Source organism: Panulirus ornatus, chromosome 23, assembly GCF_036320965.1.
Source record: "Panulirus ornatus isolate Po-2019 chromosome 23, ASM3632096v1, whole genome shotgun sequence".
Taxonomy (NCBI): domain Eukaryota; kingdom Metazoa; phylum Arthropoda; class Malacostraca; order Decapoda; family Palinuridae; genus Panulirus; species Panulirus ornatus.
In genome coordinates this window covers 6,797,762-6,825,000 of record NC_092246.1, presented here as the reverse complement: position 1 = coordinate 6,825,000, position 27,239 = coordinate 6,797,762, and the positions used below count along the sequence as shown (strand labels likewise).

The following is a 27,239-nucleotide window of genomic DNA, read 5'->3' as shown; positions in this document are numbered from 1 at the left end:
CCTACCTGGCCCAGCTTCTGGTAGCCTAGCCTACCTGGCCCCAGCTTCTGGTAGCCTAGCCTACCTGGCCCAGCTTCTGGTAGCCTGGCCTACCGTGGCCTAGCTTCTGGTTGCCTGGCCTACCGTGGCCTACATTCCGGCATCCTGGACTACCTTGGCCTAGCTTCTGGTTGCCTGGCCTACCGTGGCCTACCTTCTGAAAGCTAGACCCGCCTTCAGGTAGCTGGCCTCCGTAGCCTAGGTTTGGTGCTAGGCCTCCGCACAGCCTAGGCTAGGCTTCCCGTGGCCTAGATTCTGCTGCTACCTTGGCCATCCCACAGCCTAGCTCCTATGCCTATTATCCTTGTATAGGCCTAACTTCTTCTCGTGACCTACTTTCCCCCTATAGCAGCGACCGTCGTCATCTTCTATGCAAGGCGGTACAAGCTTTAGCCTCAATTATCTGGTTTATCAACAAGATTTATCACGAGTCTGCAATAATTTGACGAACGAATTTGCTAACCAGTGGACAGCGCCTTACAGGGCGGGTCGTGTTCGGTCATATGGCTTCGGCTTAAGCTTTGCGAAACCTGCTGGCCTTCCTTGCCTACAGGATAGGTAGGTAGGTCTATCAAATGAACCTTAAAGGCAATATATATATATATATATATATATATATATATATATATATATATATATATATATATATAATATTATAACGGGGAAAGGATTCAAACGTATGTTTACATACGGCAGTCACACCGACGAATCAAAACTGGCAAAAGAAGAATTGACCAACCCATCCTAAACTACCCTGTCAGGGCACCCGTGGCTGCAGCTTTAAGCCCGTGGTAAACGCTATGGCGATAGAGGAGGGAGGTGGTTACGAGTGGGGGTTGACTGGCAAGCCAGCAGACACCCAACCACACACCCACACACACCCCAAACACACACACACCCTGTCCCCCCCAGTCAGTCATACAACACCCTTCTCCTCCATTAATTTGTCAAGTTTATTAAGGTAAGGGAGAAGGAGAGCAGACTTATGTTGCCACCCTCTCGACGAACCTAAACCAACCCACAATTATATCCTCCTACCCGTGTGTTCTCATCCGTCATGCAACATTACCATCGACCCTCGTGTGTATGTGTGTGTGTGTGTGTCGCCCTGACCGATCATGACCCTTGTGTATAGGAAGGTAAGGTAACGGGGGGTCGACGAGGGTGAGGAGGGAAGGGGTAAAAAAAAAAAGGAATGAAACTGAAAAGCAACTGAACATGCATCGGTAACATGGGGGGAAGGAGGGGAAGGTGGTGGTGGTTAGGGTAGGGTTAAGGGGTAAGGGTGAGGACGAAGTGTGGAGGGGGAAGGTGGTGGTGGTTAGGGTAGGGTTAAGGGGTAAGGGTGAGGACGAGGTGTGGAGGGGGAAGGTGGTGGTGGTTAGGGTAGGGTTAAGGGGTAAGGGTGAGGACGAGGGTGTGGGTGGGGGAAGACGAACGCCACAGCCGACGCCTGGCTCTGTCATGCACAGCTCAAGGAAAACTAGTGCGTCCGGCCGGTGGACGTACGTGTGCTAGAGAGAGAGAGAGAGAGAGAGAGAGAGAGAGAGAGAGAGAGAGAGAGAGAGAGAGAGAGAGAGAGGAGGGACTGGTCGAGTGTGGCGCGGCTGCGCTACACGCGCTATGACGCAAGGCACCACACGTGCAACACCCAACAACACCCCCCCCCCCCCACACACACACATACAACTGATCGTCATTTGGTGGACTAAGGCAAACTTCGTCAACAACCACAACAACCACAACCATCACAACCATCACAACCCCCCCCAAAAAACGTTGAATTTTAAAGGACACAGTCACGGGTAATGAGCCATGCCTTTTAAACCTGGGCCCCTCCTAATGACCTCTCTCGACACTGACCATAAGGCTGGTTTATGCTCGTTACGGTGACCCGGTTCTCCTTGCCCCTCCCCCCCCTGACCGCGCCCCCCCTTGCTTGAGGCAACAACCTCTACCGTGGGTCACATCACTACAACCCCACAACCTCAACTAGACACAATTATACATTTATCTATTTATCTATTTTTGGGCTACAGTTTCCCCATATATGGCTTTTATCGGTCAACGACACATTAAAAAAAAGGCGTCTTGAACAAAATGGGCGGCTAACGACATTAGGTTTCACCCCCCCCCCCCAACACCCCCTGGCGCTGGACATCAAGTCTATGCGCATACCTTTGCATACCAAAACAACAACAAACTAGACCACTCAAGTGTGCATCCATCTATCTTCCCTATGCCCTTTAAAACGACCCCCTCCACACACACACACACATACACACAATAAATAAATCTTAGATTATCTTCTATCTAATCTCAGTCATAGCCCTAAATCAAGTCACGGATTCATTTGAAACGAAAAAGACGGAGGATCATCATCGTAAAAAAAATTTCTTCACCCGAAGAGGTTTAGCTACACCACAACTTAACTGGATAATTTTGAACCCATTACCCGTTGGTCGGTTCTTACCTTGTCGGACGAGCAGGCCCAGGAGGGTCACCAGGACGGCAGAACCGAAGAGAGACTTGTTCATTTTTGTCTAAGCTTTTAAAAAATTTTCCGAATAGGAACCCAACACCCAGTGTTCACAGCGCGTCCTACCACCTCTCTCTGCACCAACTCCTTCCTTCCCCGAGATCGATAAAACACCGGCTCACGTGCAGCCTAATCCGCGCAACACTCTTGCCTTTTCGCCCTTTTATCACCAACCTTTAAATATCTCTAATTTTTAATCATTCTATTGAAAGACATACATTACGTTTATATGCCAACATTTAATAATGCTTCTAGCGACATTTCGAGGATAAGTAAACTGCCGACATGTTTACTTCTAGAACGCATTTTAAAGCTGCGCGCGCAGGATCCCCCTCACCGGCTGAATATGAGCCCAAAAGTTGACCTTATAGTGAGAGGCATCAGCCAGGACCCGTTTGCTGAGCCTGATGAGACTTCTAGAAATATAAATTGATTACTTTTACTTGATAGAGACTTCTAGAATCTCACTACACGGCTTGCCTAACGTCCACAGTTTAACCTGATCATCCATTGGTTGCGAATGAATTACTTTCGAACAGTTAATTTTCATATATGCCTCTGTATACAGCGAGGTAGTAGATAGAATAGATGATAGAATAGATTTTCAGGGATGGATCAATTCATTAATTAATCCGCTTCTTTGCTCAGTCTTGTCATAATGAAAACAAAATGTTTATCAAGAGTAACAGGGGAACATTAGTGTATTTTTACATGACAAGAGACGAAATGGCAAGCGAATTTGATCCGAAACACTGACCCATTTCTCATGTCCACAAAATATAAGACTATTTATTTCCATTCGCATCAACTCCATCAGCTGGTCCTTGGGAACACTTCGGGATGCACACAAGGAGAAATAAGAATGCAGGTTGAGTGCTGAAGGCAAAGAAAACGGAATATGCCGAGTGATGAGGCATAAGCCGTTGATGCAAGGCAATTTGAAACACGGTCCGAGATGCCAGATGTCGCCAGTCGACGAGGATAGGGACGGGCTACTGACGAAGGGGTTTCAATATATTCTCTGTTGGTGGAGCTTGTCAGGCGTTAGACGACCTGGTGGTCGAGAGTTGTTATGGCCAAACAACCTAACCAGATAATAGGAGATAGTTTAGCCATTTCAAAGCTGTGTGAACACCGCCAGGACTCTTTTTAAGTAAAAACACCCGCGAGACACCTCGGCTCGGTGAACACTTGTCTTGAACACGTGGGAAGCCGTGTTCAAAGTTACGTCTGAGGAAATTATGTTATTATAGCCAAAAAAAATAGAAATTATTGATTAGCTGAACTCATGACAGACGGACAGACAGACATCTTATAAACCAAGGACCCCCAGCCCAAGATATGAATGAAATACACAAGAAATAAGTTAGTTTACGGCAACGGAAACTTTCTCGAAGTTTCCCTCGCAGACTGACCAAGGGAAAAATTGTGGAGGGAATAATTAACCTTAGAAGAAAACGTGGCCAAGGGAAAAAGAGCCTGTACAACAGAGGCTCCGGAAGTTTTAAACTGTCCATATCATCACAAACTTATTGAACCTTTAAATTGACCCCCAATCACATACTAAGTAAATAATAATAATAATAATAATAATAATAATAATAATAATAATGATAATAATAATAATAATAATAATCATATATATATATATATATATATATATATATATATATATATATATATATATATATATTAATTTATTTATCATCATAATTATAATAATGATCAAAGTTTACCGCGTCAGCGAGGTAGCGCCAGGAAACAGACGAAAGAATGGCCCAACCCACTCACATACACATGTATATACATACACGTCCACACATGCACATATACATACTTATATATTTCAACGTATACATACATATACATATACACATATACATTCATGCTTGCTACCTTCATCCATTCTCGTCGCCACCCCGCCACACATGAAACAGTATCTCCCCCTCCCACAGCGCGCGCGCGAGGGAGCACTAGGAAAAGACAACAAAGGCCACATTCGTTCACACTCAGTCTCTAGCTGTCATGTGTAATGCACCAAACCCACAGCTCCCTGTCCACATCCAGGCCCCACAGACCTTGCCATGGTTTACCCCAGACGTTTCACATGCCCTGGTTCAGTCCATTAACAGCACGTCGACCCTGGGTATACCACTTCGTTCTAATTCACTCTATTCCTTGCACGCCTTTCACCCTCCTGTATGTTCAGGTCCCGATAGCTCAATATATATATATATATATATATATATATATATATATATATATATATATATATATATATATATATATATATACGTATTCCCTGCGTGTCGTAGAAGGCGACTAAAAGGGAAGGGAGCGGGGGGCTGGAAATCCTCCCCTCTCGTTTTTTAATTTTCATACATTCCATACATCCAGGGGTATCCACACTCAACACACCCACCTCATACTCCCAGGGGCATCCACACTCAACACACCCACCTCATACATCCAGGGGCATCCATGCTCACCACACCTACCTCATACATCCAGGGGCATCCACACTCAACACACCCACCTCATACATCCAGGAGCATCCACACTCGACACACCCACCTCATACATCCAGGGGCATCCACACTCAATACACCCACCTCATACATCCAGGGGCATCCACACTCGACAGGGGCTGGATTATAAAACACATACATGAAAATTTTTTTACCACTGTGTCGCCAGGAACAATAAAAACCCAGCGATGCAAGCGGGGAAGCGGGGCTCCACCCAGCAGGCAGGAACAGACAGCTTGAGCACCGTGGGGGTGGATGAACAGCTGGGTTGATTTGTGGACCGACTGCCGCAACCCAGGATTCGGACCTATACACTGCACCCCGGGCGGCCCGTAAAATTGTGTCCCAGTCAGGAACGCTAATCAGTACACCACGGAGGGCCATACACTACAGATGGCTCCACACCTCCCAGCACCACTGCTTACAAAACCAGCGCCAGTAGGACCTGACGTCTGTGGCTCTCTCTCTCCTCTCTCTCTCTCTCTCTCTCTCTCTCTCTCTCTCTCTCTCTCTCTCTCTCTCTCTCTCTCTCTCTCTCTCTCTCTCTCTCTCTCTCTCTCTCTCTCCTCATACGACTTATTTCTGAACGATGGGATGAATTTGGTTGCTCTTTGATTTCGTTCCAGTTTTACTCCATCTTTGACCAGAACGTGTATCATCTGAAGTCTAACCAGGGCGACGTAATACAGGTCAATACTGTACCCTGATTTCGTAGTTTCCATTTCTGGCTATGAATCTTGGCGTCCTGTTGGCTTTATTGTATACTAAGCATTGTTTCCCCTGTGTCTCAGTTCATTACTACTAATAATGACTCCAAGATCCCTTTCTTCTTCGACTTGTAATAATGGCTTACCAAGTGTTATGTATACGTGAGCCATGTCTTCGGCACCCAAGTCCATTTCTCTGTCTCCGCTGTGTTTACCATGGCTCTGACCCGTACGACGAGAGGTTGTCAAAAACCCATTTGAATCTTCAAAGTCAATCAATCCTCCTTCTCCTCCTCCTCTCACTCAGCTGTGATACCTAATTTCATGACCTCCACAAAAACTGTCAGAGATCCTACGCTTGAGTCTCGTCTCTTGGTCGCTGATACGAATGGAAAAGTTTGAGGTGGGTCCCAGGAGTGAGCCTTGTGGTACCCAGGGGGTGTCGTTAGGTGAAGCCAGTCGCATAAATGCTTTCCCCATCAATACCACAGTGTGTGGTGGTGACAAGTTGGGATCTGCACCAGAGCAACACTTCGTTGTCTGCCCCAGCAGGAATAGGATTGGATCATCACTTCAAGCTTTGAAATACATTGTCATAAGACCTATTGTCCCCCATCATACTCATGCTCTTGGATGGGCGTGGATACACATGGCCGATCCAGCACCGTTTCTTGGCACAGGTGGAGGGAGCGGTGGTGAAGGCGGACGAGGTATAGCGGCACTGGTGCTGGAAGGTACACAGTGTTGGCAGCAGGAGCACTGCCGTGATTTGGTTACTGGAGTATCTCTCTCTCTCTCTCGGGGGGTCATCATCATATGTTCAGATCTCAAGGTTGTGGTGTGGGAGGCTGGGTGGTGTGACAACAGCCAGTGATAAGGGGTTGATGCAAGGTTTTATCTCTCACATGATGGCACTTTCCCACAACCCTATGACACCCCTACCTCCCTGGTAACTAAGTGACTGACTGTCCTTTTTACGTTATCACTCGAAGAGCAGAAATATCCGTGTCTTCTCTTCAGATGAAACTGTTCGGTACTTTACCGACATTTTGATGAGACCTTCAAACACCTTTATCTTTCGAGTACTAACAGTGGCCTTGATGATTTCCATCTGGTATCTGCAAGAAAAGGGGCATTCCCCACCCCGCCATCTGTGGACTCTCTCACACGGAGCCGCTGGAGGCGGCCTTTTCGCGTGGGATATTACTGTGTGTGTGTCGACTCCTTGGGTCACATACTTACATTATAAACAAGAAGGTGGGAGGGAAAAACCCTGAGGCGAGTTGTTGACGCTGTCATACCACCAGCCATGAACCCACCTTATCCCAACTGGAATCAAAACGTGACTTATCTCGTGCACTTAACCAAGACTGCCTCGCTGCCTCGAGTCACACTTACGTGAGCAAACATCTGAGCATATGATCGTGTCGCAGACACAACACAGACCCACCATTCAAAGCTGTTATTTCTGGTTATATTTTCAGAAATGTGGAGCAGCGTGAGGGAGGCGATAGTGAGGTGACGGTGGTGGCGTGAGAGAGAGGGCAGGTGGCATGGGTCAGCAACCAAGTGGCCTAAGACCAGAGAGCTCCAGGCGAGATCACACTCGGTGCCATGGCCTCGCTGACGACACCCGCAGCATCCCTGCTCCTCCTCTCACTCCTCGCCCACGGTCAGCACATCCCTGGATCAGTTCTCCTGTCTGTTGTTGTTCTTGTGGCTAATCATGGCTCCTCCTGTGTTCATGTATTCTCTGAGAGTTCCTCTCGCTATGTGAACAGCATGGCTATTCTGTGTTTACGTGTAATAACGCCATTGTTTATCATATAACGCTGACTCTGACAGTCCGGACTTGAGGATGGAATACTATCTTGAAATCGGTAAGGTAAGAACCTAAATTTCTGAGGGGGGGAAAAAGTGACTCTTCCCTGCTTGATCAGTGAGACTGGGAGTTTCTGGACGACACTGGTCGAGAACAGACGTGTGGATCGCCTGCTGGTGCTGTGGACGAGGAGGAGGAGGAGGAGGAGGAGGAGGCCTTACCACCCCAGCAGCAGGGTTACCACAGTCTGGGTGAGGGAGGGAGTCCACAATATCAACAACACATATCTGGTCGGTCAGAGAACAGACCACTTCCAGCACAGACCTGGATCTTTCACCTCTTTGAGACGATCGGATCACATCCGTCCGTTATCCAACGTCTTGTCTTTACTACTCCTTCTGCCGTGAGGAGAACGTCCCTTGTTACACTGACCCATGCAGGAGTTCCTGACACCACCTGACGTCCTACTGTCTCACCTGACCTCCTCCGTAACACGTCTCTCTATCTATCTGTCCCCCGACAGTAAACCCACCCACTAGACTGTGCCCTGTACACTGGATGACGGTCTGCATTTGACTTGCAAGTTATGTGGGTCGCTCATGTTGCCCTTCCCTCCCTTACAGTGGCTGGCGTGCCCGTCCAGAGCAGCCCATCAGCCATCCAGGACGCCCTTAGGAGAGAGTTCCAGACGGCCCTGCAGAAGGGCAGCGTCGGCCCCGTCCTAAGACGCGTCGCTCAAGGTAACAAACTTGTCTGCCTTGGTTCAGGGTAAGTCATCCAATATAGACGGTTGTTAAGTCTTTCTTTTCTTCTATGTCCCTATCAGGGAAGACCCTTGCCGCCCTATAAGCCAGGCACTGTCTTGCCCCATGGGGGGCCACACCGGCCTGAAGAGCTGGTATACCTCACAAGAGCTAAGAGGAACTCACCTTTGTGTCCCCCTTCTAGAGTTAGACTTGGAGAACGTGTTAAGGGGGACGTCTCGGTGGGAGCATGGCCCCAGCAGCCCCATCAGCATTATATTCTGCGCCACTTGCGCCGTGGGCCTGAACGAGATCATTGTGGCCGTCAAGAACGGCACAGACCCCACGACCATCGTGAACATGCTCATCAACCACTGCGTCAACCTCCACCTCGCCAACAGGAACTTCTGCGAACATTTACTCAATGAGATTGAGGTAAACCGATCGAACAGTCTCTCTCTCTCTCTCTCTCTCTCTCTCTCTCTCTCTCTCTCTCTCTCTCTCTCTCTCTCTCTCTCTCTCTCGTGCATATACATACTATGTTAGGTGAGAGAGTCATGGTGGTCGACGCAATCTCTGAGGACAGCCTCCCACCAGAGTGATGAACTATACAACAACCAGTGCAGAACCTTACATCATTTCTCAAAATAACTAAATAACAGACAGTCTTGTGTATATAGAATATATACATATATATATTTCACTCTATTTCATTTACGGTGGAGGCTCCAGTCATGGACTAAAGTTCATATCTAGGTCGAGCCTTAATTGGAACACAGAGTGGTTAATGAAAGGGGGGGAAACAAAAGAAGAAACAAGGGAAAGTACTTGCAAAGTTTGGAGGAAGCGAAAACCTTGTCTTTTAAAATGTGCTAAATCATAGCTGTTGAGAGAGAGAGACATGAGAGTGTAGAGAGTTCTAAAGCTTGGAGGTGTAAGGAAAGAAACAGTTATCAAATCGGCCCACCCTTGAGTTGCTAACGGTCACATAAATAATCACATGACGCAGCAGCTTACAGTAGAGTGTTGCGTGATCTAGCTAAGTGGAAGGAGTTTTCAAATTTTTCGAAATCCGATATATCTGTTGATCCCTTATCTGAATGGCCTTAGAACGCGAGTGACTGAACCACGAACTGGAACAAGAGGACACAAAGCTTCCATTTCCGAGAGAAAAAAAAAAGGCCAATTTAACCAAGTCCGAAGAAAATTAAGTCTCTCTCTCTCTCTCTCTCTCTCTCTCTCTCTCTCTCTCTCTCTCTCTCTCTCTCTCTCTCTCTCTCTCTCAATTTACACTGGTAAAGATGTTGAAGGGGGGGACACTGGATCAGTCCAGTGGGAAGGTTGTAACAACACCTGGTTGTGATGACAGGTCTGTTGTGGTGGGTCAAGTGCGCTTGTAACAGTACCACTGTGGCAGAAGGCATGAGTCTGTAATGTCTGTAACGCAGTTGCCACATATATGTAACCCTAGAGTGTGTCAACAACCACAGCTGCTGGCTGTGGTGGTGAGAGTAACACGTGAGTGTGTCAACCACCACAGCTGCTGTGGTGGTGAGAGTAACGCGTGTCAGCAACCACAGCTGCTGTGGTGGTGAGAGTAACACGTGTCAACAACCACAGCTGCTGTGGTGGTGAGAGTAACACGTGAGTGTGTCAACCACCACAGCTGCTGTGGTGGTGAGAGTAACACGTGTCAACAACAACAGCTGCTGTGGTGGTGAGAGTAACACATGTCAACAACCACAGCTGCTGTGGTGGTGAGAGTAACACATGTCAACAACCACAGCTGCTGGCTGTGGTGGTGAGAGTAACACGTGAGTGTGTCAACCACCACAGCTGCTGTGGTGGTGAGAGTAACGCGTGTCAGCAACCACAGCTGCTGTGGTGGTGAGAGTAACACGTGTCAACAACCACAGCTGCTGTGGTGGTGAGAGTAACACGTGAGTGTGTCAACCACCACAGCTGCTGTGGTGGTGAGAGTAACACGTGTCAACAACAACAGCTGCTGTGGTGGTGAGAGTAACACATGTCAACAACCACAGCTGCTGTGGTGGTGAGAGTAACACGTGAGTGTGTCTACCACCACAGCTGCTGTGGTGGTGAGAGTAACACGTGTCAACAACCACAGCTGCTGTGGTGGTGAGAGTAACACGTGTCAACAACCACAGCTGCTGTGGTGGTGAGAGTAACACATGTCAACCACCACAGCTGCTGTGGTGGTGAGAGTAACACATGTCAACCACCACAGCTGCTGTGGTGGTGAGAGTAACACGTGAGTGTGTCTACCACCACAGCTGCTGTGGTGGTGAGAGTAACACGTGAGTGTGTCTACCACCACAGCTGCTGCGGTGGTGAGAGTAAAACCTGTTCATCTGTCCACAGCCACAGCTGCTGTGGATCATGACGAACAGGGAGTTGACGGGGAAGGACATGTGTGGCATGATCTTCGTGGGTCTGGGCTGCCACACAAACAACCCAGATCGGGTTTGGGAGGTGACTCTACCTGACGTGCCCAAACCCCCCGTCACTGACCCCGTGCTGCCCCAGGTGAGTCCCTGACCCACTGCTGCCCCAGGTGAGTCCCTGACCCACTGCTGCCCCAGGTGAGTCCCTGACCCCGTGCTACCCCAGGTGAGTTCCTGACCCACTGCTGCCCCAGGTGAGTCCCTGACCCCGTGCTGACCCAGGTGAGTTACTGTCCCCGTGCTACCCCAGGTGAGTTCCTGACCCACTGCTGCCCCAGGTGAGTCCCTGACCCCGTGGTACCCCAGGTGAGTCCCTGACCCACTGCTGCCCCAGGTGAGTCCCTGATTCACTATTGCCCCAGGTAAGTACCTGACCCCTGCTGGCCCAGGTGAGTCCCTGACCCACTGCTGCCCCAGGTGAGTCCCTGATCCACTGCTGCCCCAGGTGAGTCCCTGTCCCCGTGCTGCCCCAGGTGAGTCCCTGATCCACTGCTGCCCCAGGTGAGTCCCTGACCCCGTACTGCCCCAGGTGAGTCCCTGACCTCGTAATGCCCCAGGTGAGTCCCTGACCCCGTGCTGCCCCAGGTGAGTCCCTGACCTCGTACTGCCCCAGGTGAGTCCCTGACCCCATACTGCCCCAGGTGAGTCCCTGACCCACCCCGCGCTACCCCAGGTGAGTCCCTGACCCCGTACTACCCCAGGTGAGTCCCTGACCCCGTACTGCCCCAGGTGAGTCCCTGACCCACCCCGCGCTACCCCAGGTGAGTCCCTGACCCCGTACTACCCCAGGTGAGTCCCTGACCCCGTATTGCCCCAGGTGAGTCCCTGACCCACCCCGCGCTACCCCCAGGTGAGTCCCTGACCCCGTACTACCCCAGGTGAGTCCCTGACCCCGTACTACCCCAGGTGAGTCCCTGACCCCGTTCTGCCCCAGGTGAGTGACTCTGGTTGTCGCTGAGTCACAGACTCAGGTATATCCTTCAAACCTGGACCAATGATTCTCATTCTTACACTCCTCGTGAGGGTCACACGTGACGCATGACCTTTGAACCTGACCTCTGACCTGACCATAATGCATCCTTTCTGCCCTGCCCTGCACCATCCATCCCCCGCCCCCCCAGCTGGTCATGCACCCCCAGCCACCTGTGACCAGCTGTGAGTACTCTCATACCACGTCCATACTCACTCACCCCCCCCCCTCAATCCTCAGGTCAGCCGTGACCTCCTCCCTACCACAGGTCCCCAATAGTCTGCTGTGACCCTTGACCTGTCGTAGCTGTGACCTGTCCCCTACCACAGGTCCCCAATAGTCTGCTGTGACCCTTGACCTGTCGTAGCTGTGACCTCTCCCCTACCACAGGTCCCCCATAGTCTGCTGTGACCCTTGACCTGTTGTACCTGTGACCTGTCCCCTACCATAGGTCCCCCATAGTCTGCTGTGACCCTTGACCTGTTGTACCTGTGACCTGTCCCCTACCATAGGTCCCCCATAGTCTGCTGTGACCCTTGACCTGTTGTACCTGTGACCTGTCCCCTACCATAGGTCCCCATTGGTCTATGGTGACCCTCAACCAGTCGTAGTGTGACCTCTCCCCTACCATAGGTCCCCAATAGTCTGCTGTGACCCTTGACCTGTCGTAGCTGTGACCTCTCCCCTACCATAAGTCCCCATTGGTCTGTTGTGACCCTTGACCTGTCTTACTGAGGGTGGGTTCTAACCTTGTCTTGACCTCCTCCCCGCCCGTCAGCCTGGGTCGCCCGTGATGAAGGTCTTGCACCTGGCAGACACCCACTTCGACCCGTATTACCAGCCCGGCAGCAACGCCCAGTGTGGCGAGAAATACTTCTGCTGCAGGGAAGAGAGCGGTACGTCTTCCACACCCACTGTAAACCCGTCTTCCACACCCACTGTAAACCCGTCTTCCACACGCACTGTAAACCCGTCTTCCACACCCACTGTAAACCCGTCTTCCACACGCACTGTAAACCCGTCTTCCACACGCACTGTAAACCCGTCTTCCACACGCACTGTAAACCCGTCTTCCACACGCACTGTAAACCCGTCTTCCACACGCACTGTAAACCCGTGTACCACACGCACTGTAAACTCGTGTACCACACGCACTGTAAACTCGTGTACCACACGCACTGTAAACCCGTCTTCCACACGCACTGTAAACCCGTGTACCACACGCACTGTAAACTCGTGTACCACACGCACTGTAAACCCGTCTTCCACACGCACTGTAAACCCGTGTACCACACGCACTGTAAACTCGTGTACCACACGCACTGTAAACTCGTGTACCACACGCACTGTAAACCCGTCTTCCACACGCACTGTAAACCCGTCTTCCACACGCACTGTAAACCCGTGTACCACACGCACTGTAAACTCGTGTACCACACGCACTGTTAACCCGTGTTCCACACGCCGTAAACCCGTGTTTCACACGGTGTAAACCCTTGTTTCACACGGTGTAAACCCTTGTTCCACATGCAGTGTTAACCCGTGTTCCACACGCCCTGTAAACTCGTGTCCCACACGCATTGTAAACCTGTGTTCCACACACACTGTAAACCTGTCTTCCACACGCCGTAAACCTGTGTTTCACACGGTGTAAACCCTTGTTCCCCATGCAGTGTTAACCCGTGTTCCACACGCCGTAAACCCGTGTTTCACACGGTGTAAACCCTTGTTCCACATGCAGTGTAAACCCGTGTACCACACGCCGTAAACCCGTGTTTCACACGGTGTAAACCTTGTTCCACATGCAGTGTTAACCCGTGTTCCACACGCCCTGTAAACTAGTGTCCCACACGCATTGTAAACCTGTGTTCCACACACACTGTAAACCTGTGTTCCACACGCCGTAAACCTGTGTTCCACACGCAGTGTAAACCCGTGTTCCACACGCAGTGTAAACCCGTGTCCCACACGCACTGTAAACTCGTGTTCCACACGCAGTGTAAACCCGTGTTCCACACGCCCTGTAAACCCGTTTCACACGCCGTAAACCCGTGTTTCACACGCCGTAAACCCGTGTTTCACACGGTGTAAACCCTTGTTCCACATGCACTGTAAACCCGTGTTCCACACGCACTGTTAACCCGTGTTCCACACGCCCTGTAGACCTGTGTTCCACACGCAGTGTAAACCCGTGTTCCACACGCAGTGTAAACCCGTGTTCCACACGCACTATAAACCCGTGTTCCACACGCCCTGTAAACTCGTGTCCCACACGCATTGTAAACCCGTGTTCCACACGGTGTAAACCCGTGTTCCACACGCACTGTAAACCCGTGTTCCACACGCACTGTAAACCCGTGTTCCACACGCACTGTGAACCCGTGCTCCACACGCCCTGTAAACTCGTGTTCCACACGCACTGTAAACTTGTGTTCAACACGCAGTGTAAACCCGTGTTCCACACGCACTAAACCCGTGTTCCACTCACACTGTAAACCCGTGTTCCACACGCACTGTAAACCCGTGTTCCACACGCACTGTAAACCCCTGTTCCACACGCACTGTAAACCCGTGTTCCACACGCAATGTAAACCTGTGTTCCACACGCAGTGTAAACCCGTGTTCCACACGCAGTGTAAACCCGTGTTCCACACGCAGTGTAAACCCGTGTTCCACACGCCCTGTAAACTCGTGTTCAACTCGCACTGTAAACCCATACATCACACGGTGTAAACCCGGATTCTACACGGTGTAAACCCTTGTTCCACATGCAGTGTAAACCCGTGTTCCACACGTCCCGTAAACCCGTGTTCCACACGCACTATAAACCAGTGTTCCACACGCAGTGTAAACCCGTGTTCCACACGCAGTGTAAACCCGTGTTCCACACGCAGTGTTAACTCGTGTTCCACACGGTGTAAACCCTTGTTCCACATGCAGTGTTAACCCGTGTTCCACACGCCCTGTAAACTCGTGTCCCACACGCACTGTAAACTCGTGTTCCACATGCAGTGTTAACCCGTGTTCCACACGCCCTGTAAACCCGTGTTCCACACGCACTGTAAACCCGTGTTCCACACGCACTGTAAACCCGTGTTCCACACGCACTGTAAACCCGTGTACCACACGCAGTGTAATCCCTTGTTCCACGCGCAGTGTAAACCCATGTCACACAGTGTACTCCCATTTTGTTCCACACAATGCAAATCCGTATACCACAGTGTAATCCTGAGTGCCTCTCACACAGTGTAATCCCGAGTGTGCCACACAGTGTAATCCTAAGTGTCCCACAGCGTAAAACAATGTCCCATACAGCGTAATCGAGTTTCCCACACAGTGTAACTGTATGTCCCACACACAGTAAACCAGAACTGTAAGTCCCACACACAGTAAACCAGAACTGTAAGTCCCACACACAGTAAACCAGAACTGTAAGTCCCACACACAGTAAACCAGAACCAGTGTTCCTCACATCGCCCTCTGGGTGTGGCTGGCCTGGTTCGGTGCCCGGTATAACATTCAGTCTACATGAACCTCCTCGGTGTAGTGGACGACTAGAGAGATGAGAGAAATAACGGGACAAATAACGGGATAAATAACGGGACAAATAACGGGACTAATAACGGGACAAATAAAGTGACAAAAAAGTCTTGGAGGAAGTTGAAATCCTGACCTTCCAAAAAGGATCGGCATTGTGCACGCTCGGGAAGAGACATGGTAAGGCAGCGTGCCCACAGCTGAGCGGTGCAAGTAAAGAAATAAATACCACAACCTCCAGTTGTCAGCCGCCACACACACACACACACACACACACACACACACACTTATCAGTCAAGTACTTCCCCGCTAAAACACAGCCTAGCTACGGTCTAGAGTGGAGAGGAGGGGAAGAGGGAGGTGTATACACAAGTAGCTAGTTCCCCCTGGAGTGCAAACTGGTAACATATATATATATATATATATATATATATATATATATATATATATATATATATATATATATATATATATATCAAACTGTGTTGGCAGGGCCGTTGGAAACCCCAGAGGCGGCAGCAGGGAAGTGGGGCGACTACCGGAACTGCGACGCGCCCCGCTGGCTGCTGGAGGCTCTCTACGAACACATCAACGCCACGCACCAGGTACGTTGGTACTCACTCACTCACTCACGCACGCCAGTCCGTCGTAGTTGTTGATTGTCTACATCGTGTCATTTATGGACTGTGCCCCTCCCAGAGGTGTCGCCGCTGCTCTTCTTCTTCTTCCCTCTTGTATCCTTTTCCCCCAGCAGGACCTGGACTTCATTATCTGGACGGGGGACCTGGTGCCGCACAATGTGTGGAACACCACAAGGCAGGGCAACCTGGAGATCATCCGGGCCGCCGTTCACATGATCCGCGACTACTTCCCCGGCGTGCCCGTCTTCCCGGCCATCGGCAACCACGAGTCCCACCCAGTCAACTCGTGAGTCTCCTCCTCCCACACACACGGTCACCGTGTCAGTATAATCCTCCCTTACAGCCACAGTCAGTATATCCTCCCTTACATGGGTAGTGTATCCTCCCTTACAGTCACGGGGTCCAGTGTATCCTCCCTTACAACTACTGTCGGTATATTCTCCCTTACAAGGGTAGTGTATACTCCCTTACAGCCGCAGGGCCAGTGTATCCTCCCACACAGTCACTAGACTAGTGAGTCTCCACACTACAGTAGCTACATAGACACAAAAATGGCATGTGACAACAATGCTGTGCGTCACTCAGCTGTATACTCCTCTCGTGACCATATTTTGGAGGGATCTCACCTTTGACCTAGGTACTCTAAGATGCCCCTGGACGATAACAATTATTTAATCATGTATTTGTACTCCTATAAATATATGGACTTTTTTTTCCCCCTTTTCTTTCGTTCTACAGCTTCCCGCAGCCGTACATCAACAACGAGTTCGACATCTCTTGGCTGTACGACGAGATTGTGACGCTGTGGCAGACCTGGCTGCCACCCGAGGTAGCCACCAGCGTCGGCTACTCAGCTTACTACACCGTGTTGATCAAGCCCGGCCTCAGACTGCTCTCCATCAACACCAACTACTGCTACGGCTACAACTGGTGCCACACTTTGACTTTCTGACGTACCGTACACAATAATAAGTTTAAGCGACTTCGACGAACAAAGTATGTGAACTGAATTGTGGCAAGTCATGCATCCACAGCCTAGTCGAGTAATTTATCCATTGGCATTCGCGCGTTTTCCAGGGTTGTATATAGTCTGTGTTGTACTATTGTGGAATCGTTGTCAGTATATAATGATTTAACAGCGTGGGGTATTCCTTTTTCACTCTTACAACCGATCTTTCGATATTAACTCGACAGAAGGAAAGGAAAAAAAATGAGGTTATATATATACTAAAATCAGCAAATGTGAATTAGCAATACATATAAACACATAAAGATTACCAGCCTATATGAACGCTACAGACGAAATGTATGTTTCTGTTACTAGTGAAAATTCTCTTATCGAAAATGTAGTGTTACATGTTCTTCCCTTGACAACGCACTAAAATCATTTTCAATAGCAAGGTAGACAGCGACTTCAGATATATACGAATATAGGAATATAACCCTATGTGGGACGGATCCCACAGGCATTAATTAATTCGACATCCTCATTTTAACTGACATGTGAACTTAACCAACACATTTGCAAAATTCAAGATTCGCTTCGATTCAAACGTTGCTGGTGCACGGCGTCGTCGGAGCGGCATCTTTGAGGAATGCAATCAAGAAGAAATTAGAATTTCTAGACCCTGAGGCAACTTTTTCATATGTGTTACAAGCCACAATCACTCTGTCAATCGGCTTACGTACCGAATAAAAGCTCGGTCTGTACATCGGCTTACACACCGGATAAAGCTTTATCGAATCCGAACAAGTGTAGGTGAATGTTTTGATGTGAGCCGCGTTGGGAAGTTTACTCTTCTGTTGTCCACGAAATGACGTCGTGGCTCCTGTTCGTGTCCTTCCTAACACACACACACACACATTTACGAAAGGCTTACTAATAAATTCGTGACACTCTCCACTATTGATACCGAGTGCCTTGACCTCACAATTTCCCTTTCACATATCCCCGCCCACTTTACGGTAACTTTATACTTATAATACGTGATACACCCAAAATCCCACACTATATCAAGCATATCTGTCAATGGATGAACTACCAATCAGAGTTCTGTATGTCAAAGAACGAAGTGAAAGAAAACGATATGCTAGTATTTACTAACGAAAAACGAATTCTTACCTGAAGTGCGGATTAGATTTCACTCCGATATAACCATCTTTCCTTTGACCAATGGCTTCCACGACCTCAGGTGAAAGTCCAGATCACATGTAGTTCCTAGCCATCCACACGAGAAGCACGGGGAATTGTTTATATGAACTGAATCGTCGAAGTTGCTATGGCGTCCATCACTGATTTCTTTTCGTATTGTGGGCGACCCATACTGGTGACTATACTGGGGTCGCTAATAATAGGTTCGGATGGAGCCCGAGAAACCTTGGATATATATTACCTCCTTTCACAAAAATAGAATGATCAAAACAAAAACCTTCTATATTGTAAGTAATATTTAATCTTAAAAGATAATTTACGAAAAAGAACGCCGATTTTTTCAATGATAGAATCATTTTAATACCAGAAACACAACCTGGAAATATGGATGTATTTTGAATTAGGTGGCTGGTGTACGATGATGTGGACCCGGCGTCGGAGCTGCAGTGGATGGCGATGGAGCTGCAGAAGGCCGAGGACGCGGGCGAGAAGGTTTACCTCATCAGCCACCATCATCCAGGCCACGAGGATTGCACCAACACCTGGAGCCATCAGTACAACAGGATCGTACTAAGGTATTCCAACACTATGAAGGGACATTCTAAGACATAAACAGTATTGAAACTTCATCTGAACTTTCATGAGTTGCGTCAGCTTTTACGATGAACTGTTCAGTGGGAGAACAAGCGACACTGATGTCCATCCTCTATTAAAGTACTCCAGTAATAAGGAAAATACTCAAATGACCTCAAAGATCTTACCTCGTAAACATGATATATTCTTAAAAGTTACGTCTTCCCAACGACACAGTAGCTTCGCATTCTGTAATATGCCGCGACAAATAACACCTTTCCCTTCTTGTTGCCATTCACTTATCGGGTGTTTAACGCAGGCAGTTGTTCATAAAGAATATTGCAGGTACGAGTCGACCATTGCTGGCCTCTTCTACGGCCACACCCACAAGGACCACTTCCTAATGTTCTACGACCCTGATGACGCTAACCGAGCTTACCATGTTGGCTACGTGGCTCAGAGCCAGACACCCTACCACAAGCTGAACCCGGGCTACAAGCTCTACACCGTGGATGGCCACTACGAGGGATCATCTTACGTAAGCCATACATCGAACTTGCCACAAGTCTGTCTTCTGAAGAGCTGGTACTGCATTACTCCGTAGTTAAAGAAAATGCAGCTGTAAAAACATACGATGATCCATAACGATTATTTTCAGTCACTCGATTTATTATCAATCTAATTCAAGTCATCAGAAAATCAGAGAACCAAAAGTCCATTCTTTTTCTTTTATTAGGTAAAAACTCTTAACACGCTAGTTAGATAAACTGATATATCTTGACGTTTAAGCAGATATTAGTTTCATCTAAACGGCACAAATGGTAGTAGAATTGCATTGAGTGAGGCAGGTATGGGCTGCGTCTCTGCAAGGAAGCTGACTAAACTGTGTCTCGCACAAGGGAGCTGCAACAGGAAGCAAAGAAATGACAACAGAGACTTCTGTTGCGTCTGTATGAATTGACTGACCTCAGCTGCCCTTAGCCGAAGTTTTTAAAGTTCCCACCCTTACCCAAAAATCTATTTATGGTCGTTTATAGAATAATATTGATGGTCTAAGTTAATATTCAAAGATCTTAGTGACCCTAATGGATTATATATGAATCATACCACACAGTGAAGCACAATGTAATAAACATTTGCCAGCCAGCCTTGAGCTGCCGCCCCAGACCATGGCATTACTGGCCAATTCGTAAATCCTTAGAGCGTTCCCATGCTCATTATATATATATATATATATATATATATATATATATATATATATATATATATATATATATATATATATATACATATATATATATATATATATATATATATATATATATATATATATATATATATACTATCAATAGAGTAAGGTAATTAACCAAAGATTTTTAAAAAGTTGGCTCAATGCCGATGCATGCTGTCTTTCCAAAGACTTGAACTCCATTCGAAAAGCAGATCCAGACTCAGTGCTTCATCTCATCATTAATATTGTAGTGTATCAGCAGTTAGGAGATAAAGGTTTGTCTCAATTACCTAATAATATAGTATGGAGGCTTGCACCCTCCCGTGGTACTTGGCTCCCGAGTGGAGCCAGCAGAACTCATGAAGACCCAGATATACCGGACAAGAGGCAACTTAAAGGGCAAAGACCTATCTGTATTTAATGCAAGCACAGTTGGTTTACACTGGGAGAGAGAGCCAGCCAGCCAGGCCAACCGGTGGTCAAGATAATTCCATGGTCTGCTCTCGTGGCGTCCTTCCACAACACTAGTCGAACTCGCTTCAGAACCTCCCGACTTCCTTCAACCTCACTGTACAGACTCGCACCAGAACCTTTGAGTGCATTTGCATGAGGCTGAGGTCAGTAAACGCAAACGAATGTCTTAAACTGCCAGTACACGGCTTGCTTGACGTCAGTATACGCAAATGAATGTCTTAAACTGCCAGTAGACGGATTGAGGCGTTTTATTGGTGGGTTAATAATGATTACGCAAGTTGTTTCGGTGAGGTTCGTGGGGCACTAGTGGGGTGGTGGTGAGGTAGGGATGCTAACACGATTTTGATGTTTTACATTAAAGCAAATGACGGTGTTCTGTTGAGATGGATCGTCACACTGGGATTGTTTAGCTTAATTTTAGCTTTGATGAGGTGAAGCAGGTTTGAACGCAGTCTGATCGCCTTGTTTCCGATAATGACCTGCAAGTGTCGCTCATCATGATATTGTATTTAAAGGCATACAATAATTATAATCGGGGTTTTGATATTAACAGCATTTTCTTTAAATTGATTGAAAGCAATATGGTCTCATCTTCCGAGCTGGTTTACTTATCATTATTCATCAATTTGTACTAGAAAGTCGTCAGTAATTTTGGTTATCACTTTAACGAAACAAGTTCATGTAAATGGTACGACATAATTAATAAGTTTACTTCCAGCAAGTTTACATCCAAGTTTAGGCTTCCACCTCAATTGATGATCTAGTGCCCAGGCTCGAACGAGTATGAACCACACATTCATTACAGTATACTTATTTGTCTAATTTACTTTCAATTCTGTGACACCAGTAGTTTAGAACGTTTCACACGCAGACTTATTCACTTAAGTACTGTCCTTCCCTGTCGACAGCGAGTTCTGGACAACGAAAATTGGGTAATGGATCTGGACGAAGTCAACGCGAGCGATGATCCCCGCTTCTTCCTCCTCTACAGATCCAAGGAAGCTTACGGGTAGGAAGAGTCCACCACCTTCACCACTATCAGATGAACACGTCTTTAGGAGTTTCAAGGATCAAGGGAAGAGTTATGATACAGGGTTATGATACCAGCAGGGTGATTGGCTATGTTGTGCGTCAGCCAAGCACAGGATGGCTAGGTTGTGCGGCTTTTAGGTAGGATAATGGCTTGTGCATCTACCAGCCAGATGACTGCCAAAGTCGCGGGTTTACTACATGTCTGATGATGGCTGAGGCAAACAATGAACCACATGACTGGTTACAATACCACCAGCTGGTGATTGGGCTTTGTTTTGTTGCCTAGAGAGTAAATACTTGCCCCTGAGTACACACACAAGATTTAGTAAGTAGGTTTGTCTAGCACGTAACTCTCACCGTACATCTTCCATGTTCCAGGCAGGCTCCTGTTTTAACTGTTGCCATGCTCTTTACGTACTAGTCACACGCATATTTCTCTTGGTAGTATACTTAATATTGTTTCCACCTCGCTTGCAGGGATCTTGTGTATGCGTTTGTTGATCTGTAAGGTATATTTGAAGGTGTTATTGCAGAGTTCAGTTCTATGTTGAGGTGCTTGTTAGAGCAACTGCTCATCTGCCAAGCGTAATCTATATCTTTCGAAAAGTAACTAACTTTTTTTTCTTCCTAGCTTTGGCGCAGTGTTTCTGGTTATCTTGTCCATGTGTGTGTGTGTGTGTGTGTGTTTTGAACAGTATGTTAATATAGACTGCCAGTTTTCTTAGCCTCTTAAATATCCCAAGTTCCCACTGAACCTCAACCATTCCATATAAGAAATAGTTTGGTTTCTTCTAAAAGCTCTTCATATGGCTAGTGTCTTCATCTTAGTATTAATTTCGTTACGTCTTTTTTTTTTCTTAACTTTAGTAAAGCCCATCTTGATGCATTGGGTGCTAAAATTGTACCTCTTATTTTATAACGGTCCCACAAGAAGGTTCATGAGGTTGTCTATGTTTTTACCGAGTGTCTCAAACATTTATATGGTGTTATTACCGTTTCTGTTAGATTAAGTGTATTTTTGTGACAGGTGTATTTTGTCTTGGGCTTATATAGGTTATTCAATATCCTATTCACAGTTTTTACTTTTATCTCCAAAATGGATAATTTTTTTCATATTAATTTGAATATACAAATGCTGAATTTGATTACCATTTTAGCCTATATGGGTAACAGTTTTCCGGGTTATTCAGGATATGATAACTTTCGGGTATTTAACCTCATGGTACTTTATGATATGGTTGTATGTCTACGTAAATATCTGACGCCCGTTCCCTTAGGAAACTCCCGTCAAGGAGGTGGCCACGGGAAAAGTCGTCCTAACATATGAACTCCAGTGCCGCTTCTCGGCATTGAGTGATTCATCCTAAATAGATCACTGGCAGAAGGCAACCGTGGCTGGCCCACTGTTTCCACAAGCCCCTACCAACTACACCTACCTTATGTGTCTTCCTGCCTAATGTTACAACCTACTACTTCTACCTAATGATCCTACCTACTACTTCCACCGAATTTTTCTACCTAAAGCTCTTGTCCAATGTTCCTACCAACTACTTCTATCAGTTGCTCTTACCAGTTTGCCAAAAGGCAGGGCTAGTGCATAGTGCTCACTGCAGGAAAGTCAAGCATTGGGAAGAATGAGTTGTGTGAGTTAAATGTAGTCATCTGTTACTTGTAACAGGGAGAGATTGTATGTTTGTGTACAGAATACCAGCAGTCCATGTGTGGGTGCAATTTAACCACGGAAGTTCTGGCTCATTAGGCACCCATCACTAACCCTCCCATATCCAGGCGGGTAGTACTGGTACTATACCTCCCTGGTCGTTGGCTGCCTACCAACTACTACCTACAGTTAACACATGTGTCAGAGTCTCTACCATTCCTCGTGTTACCATGTGATCCTTAATATCACCCAGTGATTCCTCATGTTATATGATTCTTCATTTTGCTCGGTGATTCTTCATATCACACTGTGTTATCACTTTTTACAACAAAATGAAATTGTATAATTTGATATGTCTCCAAGTTCCACTATGTTTCATTATGAAATGATTTTGCAGTTTTCTTGCATACTTTCTCATCCTTTTTTGTGCTCTCTTAATGAATTTCTTATGTTTTGTAGAGTTTTCATTTATTCTCCCTCAGCACTTGGTAACACCAAAGGTTCCATCTTATTTAATGTTGAATTCAGAGTAAGGCAAGTACTGTATGTTGCAGAAAGATTCTTCAGCGTTGAAATTGTATGCCTCACTTTGATATCACATAAACACGAAACCCTTGGGTTTGCAAGATCATAACTTGGTCAGTATTATTTCTTGATGTAGTGATGATCTCTGTGCAGGTTGGATGACCTGACGCCAGCCTCCTGGTCCAGCTTGGTAGAAAAGATGAAGGAACCTAACAGTACACTTTTTGATGACTTCTTCAGGTAAGTCAACCCAACTTCAGTCCCATCATAATACACACTTAAACATCCTCTTCTGGCAGTAAATATCTCTGAAGTTATATCAGGTGCTAATCTTCACTAATTGTCAATCGATCTTGTCTAGTCAAATCTGTAATTTTCAGTCCATAGTTATATTGTCGTGGCTGATTGTATCATAAGTTTCTCCAGTCTTCTTTTGAATGATTTTATGGTTGATGCTGTAACAGACGAAGTTGGTCGTTTCTTCCATATATCAACTGTTTTTTTATTTTATATATTTATTTTCTGACATCCAGTCTTGTATGAATTAAATTGATCATGGGTTTTTGAATTCTGTCAATATGGAATCTAAAACATTAATATATGTCGTATTTGTTCAATTTGTCACCCAGTTTGTACTGTATTCTGTGAAATTTGTGTTACAACTATTACTGTACCATGTGGCAGTATCCAAAGGTGGTGAATCTAGGGAAATTTAGTGATTTATTTTTGTAAGTTAAACTTGGCCAAGTATCATGTTCCAATAACACGCTCACTGCAGAGATTGTAACTCTTCCTGAGGAGCAAATAACTCCAGGTTTAAATTCCTTTGTATATTTTTACAGTATTTTGACAAAGCTGCTGTCCACCTTCTCCCATATTGAGGGATGTATTTTCTCTAGGACAGTGGGACTGTCTCAAGGTTCCACATGAGGTTTTGGGTTAGACTGTATGTTCATGGCTCTCAGATGTGATCTTAAAAGTAACTTATATCAAAACTACATTTTATCATTTAACACATTCCCAATTACATGGATGGATCAAGTATATATAGCTCTTCAATTCATTCACATATCCTTAACATCTATCTAGGGTGCTGGAACATGGAGTTCCACACTGATAATAAGCATTTCTTAGATTTGCAGTCCAAATTGATTCATCATGTAAGACTAATACTTTCATATCTTTCTCTTTCATGTTATCTCCATTCCACTGTCAAAATTCATTCCACTGTAAAACTTGTCCGACATTCCTCAAGCCATAAATTCTATACACTATATATATGCCCAACTCCCACACCATATCTCTTTTTGTACCTCCAGCCATAATGTCATATGCACTATATTCATGCATATATATTTATATGTCCTATCCTGAGTGAGCCATCCATTTTATTGACCAACCCCCTAAAGGTGGATGAAAATCTGGGTTGACTGTGGACTAACTGCCACCACCAGGATTCAAACATATGCATTCGACCTTGGTTAGCTCATGAATGCATCACGGTCAGGCTTTCTAACTGTTACACCGGTGCTAAATATAATGTTTGTTTCCTCCACTTCAATCATGTAATGCATGTCTTCCTGTAAAGTAAACAGTTCAGGTGAAAGAAAACCAGACAGAAATATAAAAATAAGAATCTTTCCCTCCCACCAGGTACTACACAAAGGATGCTAGGCCCTACCGTGAGGAGGGCTGTGATGAAAGCTGCAAGTCCTTCCTGCTGTGCCGACTAATGGTCTCTGACACCTCTGACAAGTCCCGCTGTGATGATCTCTAGATGAAAAGGTCTTTACAAGCACATCTGCTGTAGCATAAGCTGCTTCCATGATCCATGCTGACTTGAGATTATTCTTCCTTGACAAACAATTCAGAGAATATTCACTTAATTAGGAGTACTAAAGTTTGCGTATGAAATACAATACCAGGCCTCCATGTTAATTTCACATGCAATGCCATGAGATTTTTTTTCATTACCCCTAATTTCTGTTTGAACGAAAATAATAATAGCTCACTTAGCCATAATTATTCATTGTGAAAAGGCGTGAACCAGAAAAGAGTAAAGTGGGTAGAGATGAGTTTGATGCCAACAGTCTCTACTATTGAATCCGCAGACTTTTCAACACATGAATACAACAATACAGGGTGATCAGAAACTTGCAGTTTACCTCTCTGTATTACCAGGTTCCTATTCACATTAATTCAAGTGAGCCATGTGTGATGAAATCCTTCCCCATAAAGACAGTGATAAAGATGGGGCAATCTTTGGCTGATTATGAAACCAAAAAGCCATGGTGAAACAAAAGTTAAGCTGTAGTGAGAAAGGTACAAGCTCAGATTCATGCAGTACAATATGATATTATAGTACTTAGGCCACAACTTTCACACAGAATGTAGGCCTTTGCTTGTACACCACATTGCAAGGAAATCCCATTTCTTGCATCAAATTGATTTTTTATTTAGCAATTTACTGTTGCTTCCTTTTATAACATATACAGTATTTTCTTTTTCCTGCACCTTTTATCACTTTTCTCTTTTACATAACTATGTTATTCATGAGTCATGCCAGTGTCTGTGTCAAACAGCCATACGTATGTCTATATTCCTAATGATGATTGTTGCACAACTTCCTTATTTTGTCTACTTATATATCAAGTTGATACCTTAACATCCAGTATTCATGTCTGCATGACCACTTATGTGTCAAGATTTTCAAGCAATTACACTGATTTTCTTCTTTTCTTAATATCACCAACCAACTTTCTGTTCAAGCCAAAAGTTTGTCATGTCTACAAGAACTCAACATAATATCCTCTTTGCAAACCTTTTCACCTCATGATTTTCTTAAGTCATTTGCCAACTGCTCGATTTTCTTTTGTTCTAAACCTCATTACCTGCTGTTTTTGCAAAGTCTCCTCTTGTCCTTCCCTATCGGTCCAAAAATCTAGGAATCAACATATTCCATATCCTAGTTTATTGACTTATACCATTCATTTCATAAATGTTTGATACTTTTCAGCTTGAAAAAAAAGAAAAATACAAAAAATAATTTCCAAGTTTAAATTCTATCTTCATTGCAAGTGTTCATAACAGCTTTACTTCAGCCTAAGGGCAGCAAGCAGACACTATACAATACCTGTCATCTTGCTAAGCATATGCCAATTACCACAGGTAATGTACTAATGCTAAAGGTTGATGAATTACTTTAATCAGTAGCTGATAAAGTTGAAAACTATAAAGTGCAAAGCTTACATTAAAAAATTTTAGCTGAAAAAACATTTCACTGAAAATAAATATTTTTATGTAATGCAACTAACATGTCCCCCTCCCCTTTCCAATGAGGACCTCTAGCAGAAACTGAGAGAGGAGCTTCAGATATGTTAAGGGGGTCTCTTAAAGCTCAACCCTTTACCTGTAGATTGTAAATTCTCCAACAAAATATTAAATTGGTAATTGGTCCTTTTTTGCTAATTTTTCAAGGCAAAACCATAAAGTTTCCAACCACATCTTGCATTAAGATTTCTTAAAACCATCTAGTAAGGATTTAAGTAATTTACTATTAGAGCTGTAAGGGGATGGAGTCTTTACCATCATACAGTTTCTT

At 45.9% G+C, this 27,239-nt stretch overlaps 2 protein-coding genes across 3 annotated transcripts in view; one reads left to right on the top strand and one right to left on the bottom strand.

The window, feature by feature from the left end:
• LOC139756759 (UPAR/Ly6 domain-containing protein crok-like) overlaps positions 1-2,669 on the bottom strand; it is a 44,288-nt gene extending 41,619 nt beyond the window's left edge. The window contains exon 1 of the mRNA XM_071676516.1: positions 2,513-2,669. Coding sequence (XP_071532617.1) covers positions 2,513-2,576 — 64 coding nt within the window. The 5' untranslated portion in view covers positions 2,577-2,669. The remainder of the gene's footprint in view (positions 1-2,512) is intronic.
• A 4,537-nt stretch (positions 2,670-7,206) lies between these two features.
• LOC139756758 (sphingomyelin phosphodiesterase-like) lies at positions 7,207-25,596 on the top strand. 2 transcript variants are annotated; one of them, XM_071676514.1, is made up of 13 exons: positions 7,207-7,485; positions 8,259-8,375; positions 8,584-8,813; positions 10,761-10,925; positions 12,592-12,709; positions 15,843-15,955; positions 16,102-16,277; positions 16,730-16,921; positions 18,548-18,718; positions 19,062-19,254; positions 21,330-21,430; positions 23,792-23,878; positions 25,292-25,596. In XM_071676514.1, the coding sequence occupies exons 1-13, from the start codon at positions 7,428-7,430 to the stop codon at positions 25,413-25,415; spliced, it is 1,845 nt and encodes a 614-aa protein (XP_071532615.1). In that variant the 5' UTR covers positions 7,207-7,427; the 3' UTR covers positions 25,416-25,596. The 2 variants fall into 2 exon arrangements, with proteins under 2 accessions (XP_071532615.1, XP_071532616.1); XM_071676515.1 differs by having other exon boundaries at positions 7,215-7,485; positions 16,105-16,277.
• Positions 25,597-27,239: the final 1,643 nt, after the last annotated feature.

Coding starts and splice junctions, on each gene's coding strand:
- LOC139756758 (XM_071676514.1), top strand. CDS start 7,428: ATGGCCTCGCTGACGACACCCGCAGCATCCCTGCTCCTCCTCTCACTC. Junction 8,376..8,583: donor CCTAAGACGCGTCGCTCAAG/GTAACAAACTTG, acceptor TCCCCCTTCTAG/AGTTAGACTTGGAGAACGTG. Junction 23,879..25,291: donor CTTTTTGATGACTTCTTCAG/GTAAGTCAACCC, acceptor CCCTCCCACCAG/GTACTACACAAAGGATGCTA.